General features: G+C 39.6%; 1 protein-coding gene across 1 annotated transcript; it reads left to right on the top strand.

The window, feature by feature from the left end:
* The first annotated feature begins 1,366 nt into the window (after nt 1–1,366).
* On the top strand, nt 1,367–7,822 carry slitrk5b (SLIT and NTRK-like family, member 5b). The gene is made up of 2 exons (XM_068704808.1): nt 1,367–1,556; nt 1,985–7,822. The coding sequence occupies exon 2, from the start codon at nt 2,041–2,043 to the stop codon at nt 4,642–4,644; it is 2,604 nt and encodes an 867-aa protein (XP_068560909.1). The 5' UTR covers nt 1,367–1,556; nt 1,985–2,040; the 3' UTR covers nt 4,645–7,822.
* Nucleotides 7,823–8,262: the final 440 nt, after the last annotated feature.

The following is an 8,262-nucleotide window of genomic DNA, read 5'->3' as shown; positions in this document are numbered from 1 at the left end:
AAGGGCAAAGGAAAAAAAACAGGCACAAATGAATTGCATGCAGGCTTCATACTCTTTAGTATGAGCCACCGGCAGTGTCCCTGATGTGCCTGCTCTCCTCCCATGTGAGCAAGAGCCAAGTGGGGAGGGTGATGATGTATATAGCTCCACGAGGACACAGTGATATACAAAACAATTCTTGACATGTTTCCACATGAGTGCTACCGCATCAGGTTGAAACGGGCATGACAGGTCTTTTCTTTACCTTGTGCTCTATCACTAAACAGACGCAAAAATTCCTATGCAACATGTGCCAACAGTTTGGATGCTACTACATCTGATAAATGAAAATGAGAGAATTACACACACACACACATATATATATATATATATATATATATATATATATATATATGTAGAAGTATATATATATATACTGCTACATGCCAGATGCCAGTTGAAAGAAAACTAATAGGTTTGACTCATAATTTATTATTTAATTTTAATAAACCAACAGGCAAATATTGCACCATTTCAAGAGAATTACTTCTAATTTGCAAGCTTTCTGATAGCACAGGGTAGGGGGTGGCGGGGGTTATCAATACACATCCTACCATGGCAAAGCCTTCATGTGTGTATGCATTAGACAGTGGATGACATTATTATTAAGGCTGTTCTGCACAGACCATATAAGCACTTAAGTGCAGCTTTTAAAGAGCTGAAATGGGATCCGTGTGACAGTTTGTTCAGGGGTTTGCAGGTACCTGGATTTTTTTTTTGGACAGAACCATAAAACTCAACAGCACCTGACTCTGACTGGCAGAAGTGATGTGGGCACCTGCAGGCACCTTATGCACTGTGACTGTGGTGAGATTTCCAAAAATAGCAGCTGGGATGTAAATAAACTGCTTTGCTAGAGGAAATATGGGGGCCTAATCAATTCCTGTAAATAACTAACTAAGCAACCTAACATTACATGATTGACAGATTATGGACAACTGATGCAATTTGACAATCTGGTGATAGTTTGGTTTCCAGGATGAATAACAAACCGTTTAAACTGCCAAGCGTGGTGAATTATTGACATTTTTTGAGACATCTTTTCTGTAGGTAGGTCAACATCTTTTGGGGGATACATCTCGATGCTCCACTGAGCTGATTCTTTGTGCTTGAAATGACTTGACATCCTCCCGACCAGAGTCAGCGCGCGTGCTTGCGTGCGTGAGCGTCCACGGAGAGAGAGAGAGAGAGAGAGAGAGAGAGAGAGAGAGAGAGAGAGAGAGAGAGAGAGAGAGAGAGCGAGGGAGGGAGGGAGAGAGGGAGAGGGATAGTGAAAGCGGGCGAATAAGCAACTTTGTTACCGGGCATAGCTGTGTCTCCTCCGGCACCGCGTGGTAAGAGAGAAGCATTTGGCAGTTGTGGTTGATCAGCGTTTCTTTCATCCTCCCCGGTGCATTTGAGGCGACGAGCGCACTCGCACTGAATAGATCCTGTTTCCTCTTTCGTTTTGACGGATTAAAAATAAAAGATGCGCTGAAATACCCAAACGAGCCTACATCTTCATCAGCGTGCGTGAGGTATGTATTTCCACCAGGACTTAAGACAGAAATTATGCTGGTTGTCTTGTTTCTAACAAGGCGTGCACTATGATGCATAATCTCAGCTAACCTTTAATTTACATGTCTTTAAATTCAAACCAGCATTTAATTGCATGTTGATATTAAGCAAATGCGATGCGGCTTCCCCTCTCAGCGGATTTAGACCATTGTTTTGCGCTCATGTCTTGCTTTGACCTTGCTTTTGTGTTATTTACATAGCTTCAAGGAGTTGCTTTCCATCCTGCTTTGTTTGAGCCATTTTAAAATCAGCAGCCACAAAGATAGAAGTTACCCCTAGGTAACAGCAAATGAACCTTTGACTCATGCAGGCTACAGCTTATTGTGTGGAAGTTGCTTTCATTGCAGTCTGCCTGTTTTACATCACCATGTATGTCTTTTATTTCTAGATGACATTGAGGATACCTTAGCGGGACTGTGAGCTCGGCCAACATTTTGCTGGAAAATGCATCTTTGGATTTCATATCTTTTGCTAAGTGCAGTGTCAGTGTGTACTGTTGAGATGTTGGGCAGTTATGGAGAAATATGCCAAAGACTGTGTGCCTGTGAGGAGAGAGAAGGGATACTCACAGTGAGCTGTGAAAACAGAGGAGTTGTAAGTCTCTCAGACATAAGCCCAGTGTACTTCTCCCAGTATCATCTGCTGCTTACAGGGAATCTTTTGAAAAAGCTATCTGCCAATGATTTTGTTGAGTACAAAGGACTTACAATATTACATCTGGGAAATAATGACATATCTGAGGTTGAAGCAGGAGCTTTTAATGGACTTCAGGATTTAAAACGATTGCATCTCAACAATAACAAAATTGATGTCTTGAAGGAAGAGTTTTTCTTTGGCCTTGAAAGTCTGGAATATCTACAAATTGATTATAATTATATAACTCATGTGGCCCCTAATGCCTTGAGCAGACTTCGAAATCTGGAGGTCCTGATTCTCAATGACAACTTAATATCTAGTCTGCCGGTGAACATTTTCCAGTATGTACCATTGACTCATCTGGATTTAAGGGGGAATCAGCTCAAAGTGCTTCCCTACTCAGGTCTGCTGGAGCACATGAACAGTGTCGTGGAGTTACAGCTGGAGGAGAACCCTTGGAACTGTTCGTGTGAGCTGATTGCACTTAAAACCTGGCTTGAGAGCATATCATACACGGCTTTAGTCGGCGATGTTGTATGTGAGTTCCCTTTCCGGCTTCATGGGAGAGATCTTGATGAGGTTTCAAAACAGGAGTTGTGCCCAAGGAGAGCCATTGCTGAATATGAGATGCCACCCCTGCCACATTTGAGCACCGATGCATACCATAGGACCATGCCAGCTCTAGTCACAGCCTCCTTCACCTCATCTGGGATTGCTCGGTCCTCATCAAGACCCACAAAGGGACCTCGCCAGTCAGGCAAATTGAAATCAAGGCCCACTGCTCGCATCCCATCGAATAAACCACAAAATTATGGGCAAATTATTTCATATCAAACCAAGTCCCCCGTGCCTTTAGATTGCCCAACTGCCTGCACCTGCAACCTTCAAATTTCAGACCTCGGCCTGAATGTGAACTGCCAGGAGCGAAAGATTGAACATATCTCTGACTTAAATCCCAAACCTTACAATCCCAAAAAGATGTATCTAACAGGGAATTATATCCCAGTGGTGCGTCGATCCGATTTTATCGAGGCGACTGGGTTGGATTTGCTTCATCTTGGTAACAATCGAGTATCTCGCATACATGACCGAGCTTTTGCCGATTTGACACATCTAAGAAGACTATACCTTAATGGGAATTTGATTGACCATCTAAAAGCTGACATGTTTTATGGACTGGAGACTCTACAGTTCTTATATTTAGAATACAACATCATTAAAGAGGTCGGTTCTGACACCTTTCAGCACGTACCCAAACTTCAGCTTCTTTTTCTGAACAATAACCTCTTGAAAACTTTACCCGTGGGAACATTTAATGGCCTGACATTAGCCAGGCTAAATCTTCGCAACAACCATTTACGATATCTTCCAGTCAGCGGCGTGCTAGATCAGCTTACAGCACTGGTGCAAGTCGATTTGTTTGAGAATCCCTGGGATTGCTCTTGTAGCATACTGGAGTTAAAGATGTGGCTGGAGCAGCTTAGCACAGGCACAGTTGTAAATAATGTAATTTGTGGTTCACCGAAAAGGCTTGCTGGGGAGGATATGAGATACATTAAGACAACTAATTTTTGCCCTAATAACTCTGATATCCTTGCCTCCATGATCCCACCATCTGAAGAATCTTTCCCTGGCAGCACTATCACCATAGAAACATCCTTGGACTCTGATGCACAATACAGCGCCATTCCTCTATCTGTGATGATTCTTGCCCTTCTCCTCATGTTCATTGTGTCTGTGTTTGTGGCTGCAGGATTGTTCGTGGTAATGAAAAAGCGACACCAAAAGAATCAAAATGAGCATAATAACTCCATGAATGCTTGCATTAGCTCTCTCAACATGGAATATGGCCTTTACAAAAAGGGTTCCATTCCCAAAGTCAGAACATCTGCTGGACATGTATATGAGTACATCCCACCTCCCACAGACACAGCATGCAGAACCACTGCCCAAACCCCGACGGACAGCAAATCAGTGGATGGATTTAGAGACTTTGATGAGTTGAGCGGCGCTTTTCTGGGTAACTCGGATGAAGAGGCAGCCAGTAATGTTATAAGCTCAGAATACAGTGTCACCACTCCAGAGCCTCTTAACAAGCCCTCCACCCCTCACCAAGATGACCAGTGTTACTATAGAGATGTACCTGAGCCCGACAAGCACACATGCTACAGCAATACGTTACCATGCAGGCATGCGGCGCATTCATCAAGTCAGTATGCCTCAGACTTTGATGCCAGGCATCAATACATGCACCCAGATAGAATACAACAGACCATCCTCTATTGTGCATCACCAAGTACTGTATATGTGGAGCCCAACAGGAGTGAGTACTGGGAACTAAAAGCAAAGCTTCATATTGATCCCGATTACCTTGAGGTTCTTGAAAAACGAACAACATTTACACAGTTTTAAGAGACTTGACCCCTGGACGGTCAAAGTGGATGCATTGATGCAATGTATTCATTTTTATCAGGAATCAGACTATGTTTAGAAAAACAGGCAGCACTATTTTACCACCTTTATTAGTACAATGGATTGTGAGCTACAGTATGCATTTCTGGGAATCATGTGTCACAGGATTGACTAATAGAAGGAAGCGCTACTCGTTTTAAAGTAGCACTTATCCCTTTACCCCCATGGTGTCTAACAGTTTGGTTTAAATGTGTTAATAATACCAAGCAACCAGTAATTTGGGGCTCTCATGACTCATCCCTACATAAAATACATCCTGGAGCTGTTTCATTGACAAATATGTGAGACTGAGTTTAGACTCTCAAATTAGCTGCATTTCATGAGTGTTAATGTGTGCAGATGATATGTTGTTATCCCCAAATAAACCAGGTTTTTGTTACAGTTATATGCATAGCTCCCAGTTCTGTCAAACTTATTCAAGACGAAACTCACACAAGAGATTAAATCAAATTTATGCTCTAAGTAGATTATTGTGTAACCATTAATTTGACCTGCGTTTAGGTGTTGACAATAGTCACAGGAGTTAGATACGGTACAGAGGCATTTTTCCTCCAGTATGCACAGCTCTGGGATAATAACATTAAATGCATGAGATCATAAACCACATTCCAATGTAATATCTCAAATTACAGATTATGAGGCCAGTAAATCTGTGCTTTTTTGTTTGCAGATTTGGGGGGAGTATAATTAATGTGTCCTAAAAATATACTGAACAGATCTAATCGGTTGTATTCCCTCAGAGCCTCCCCAGCTCTAAACTAACTGCATTTGTTTATTATGTGTGACATGTTGCAATTGTATTGAGTTAAATATCAATGTATTGTAACTTCACTCAGAAACATTGTAACTAAAAGATTATAGTCACAGCGGTATTCAGATGAATTGTAACTGAAAGAAAATGAGCTCTAAAGGTCTTTATCATATTTCACAAATATGCATTTTCTGGCAAACACACAGCTTGAAAACACACTTGGTAAAAATTGATCGAGTTTCAAAATTTATTTGTACCAGATCCAAAGCCCTTCACACAAAAATCAGCTCGTAATATATCCAAAGTTTGACACTCAGAAGAGTACGTCAAAGCACATTCCTGTGTTTTATTGTACCCTTACAACCTTTTTTCTTTATTATATGTCTGCGTACACAAAAATTGTCTTCCAGTTGCAATGCATTTGAGTAGATTTGCAATACAGTCTAATATATCTCCATAAACTTCTGTTTGAAATTTAGATGAATTTCAGTCAAATCTGTTGGCCTCGGGCCCATATCAAACATATTTTAAATGACTGCATATTTTTATACAAACAAATATTTCTTTTCATTCTTTTTTTCTTTTCTTAAAAATGCACTATTGACTTCTACAGGTCACCAATGATGTCACTTTCTGAAATGCACAATATGGTAACACGTGCAAATAGCCATAGAAGTAGGATTGATAACTGTATACATAAAAGTACCACATGTTGAAAAATCTTGCACTATGCAGATGTAGAGATTACTTAGACAATCTGTATGAAATGCCAACAGCTCATCCTCTCAGCCACCAACCAATACTCATAAATGTGATATTTAATAATATTATCACATCCCATAAATGTTTATTTAAAATTTAAAACTCATGAATATTCAAAAGGTACTCTTGTAGCACTTTTTGGATAATTCATTTTTTATAAAACTTAATTTATTTTTAATTACATGTGTTTCATGGGAATACTGAGAGGATTTGTGTGTATTACTTCACAAAGAAAAACACCCCCTCATTATTTGGCGTTGTTTGTTTTCATCTGTTTGGTGCAGGGTCGCATAAAATCTGGCGGTTTGACTGCCAAAGCAGTCTCTTTTTCTCTCTTTTTAAGGAGAGGATTGATGGAAAGTGCAACAAATGTGTGTAACAAATGCGTAAAGGTTTGCAAGAGCTTTAGCCATTAGATAGAAAAGCACAACAAATGGATGCTTGGGTGGATAGAGTCGTCTTTATGCATATAAAATGTTCTATGGTCTAAAGGAATCTAAGTACATCATCCAGTCATAATGCAGTCAAACTAATTTCTGGGTCAATAGTATGAGCCCAGAAATCTGTCTTTCCCTGAGAGTTTATTACACAGAGTAAATTCACATCATAAGCAGTATTATGCACTGGACCTGTCATCTTAACTCAGCTAATTAGAGGACATGGTGTATCTGGACCCTGTCGGCATGTCACCATGCATTACACTGCAGCATTAGTCATGCTGTTTATCAAGTACAGTCTTGGTTGGTTGCCTTTCACTTCTTCAGAATCCTTTTGTGATTATTTTGTCACTTGACCTGTGTCTGCTCTTTGGAAATGCATCAGAACCAATGACATGAAATCTACACAGTGCTGCATGATGTAAACCTGCACAGGGTTGTACTTTGTTACATGTCGGATTTGTTTTTATGAATATATTGCTGTGAAGTTAGTGGTGAAAACACTGTAAACCTGCACAGACAGATCAACACATGTTTTTATTGTGAGCAGTGGCTGCCATTCAGTTAGTTGTTTCAGTTCTCACAATAATATTTATTTTTGAAATGTGCAGTAGATTTTGTGCAACCAAACTAATGCAACAGAAATATTTTCTTTTGGGAGTGTATTTGGAGGAAAATCCACCAAAAACTTTAAACATTTTATTTGTCATGAAGTTTCTTTCAATTTGTGAGAATCTTGCAAAAACAAATGTGTAATGGAACACTGTATATAACAGACATTTGTAATATGTTTTGCTCTTTCTGCTTTTTGTAATCAATGACCAAATGCCGATATCTGTCACATGTGAAACTACAAATACTGATAATGCAAAAATATGTTAAATTGAAATGTGACTGTCGTGTGTACGTATGCAAATGTTATATTTGCAAAGAAGAAGAGATCCATTTAGTGTCTTATTCTTATTCAGAAATGTTATGTTTGCTTCTTTTTGTTTTGTTTTGTTTTCATGAAATTGTGTTTTTTTATGTCAACCTCTGATTTGTAAATAGAACACTTCATCAGCATTTCCATGCAAACTTGCATTGACGCTGAAAAGCAAAAACCTGGTCTCTTATTGCAGAAACACAGTACAACTAGGAATATGTGGGGTAAATATATCTACAATGTGCTGTGTCTTTAGTTGTTAGCTGATGAATAAAAGATTTGCATTCATTTGGTATACCCTTGTTTCTGTGTTCCCTTCACCCTCTAAACCATGGTGTGTGAAGTAAATGTCATAGTGCACAGGGAGGACCGTTTTGAAAATACTGCACAAAACCCCATTGGTAATTTTTAAAACATTACTAAAATTACAATATCCAATTCAAATGTTCAGATCAAGCCATTGTCATAGTTTCAACTAGGCAAATGGGAAATAAAGAAAAAGGCTGTGTTGCATAATCAACATTGAGATGGCATAGTTAGTACTGTGTGGTGCCTTAGAACCACCCAAAGACATTTTGACAAACAACGCAAATGATCAATTCTCTCATGTATAAATGAAATGATTATCTGATGCCTAAAGCGTCACAACAGCTGCACAAACAATAGCAGAACAGGCCTAGGGC

The sequence above is a fragment of the Cebidichthys violaceus genome, unplaced genomic scaffold (genome assembly GCF_023349555.1).
Source record: "Cebidichthys violaceus isolate CVI_PGR_0920_01 unplaced genomic scaffold, fCebVio1.0.p SCAF_11, whole genome shotgun sequence".
NCBI lineage: Eukaryota > Metazoa > Chordata > Actinopteri > Perciformes > Stichaeidae > Cebidichthys > Cebidichthys violaceus.
Note: the sequence above shows the minus strand (reverse complement) of the source record. Positions and strands in the feature narration are given on the sequence as shown.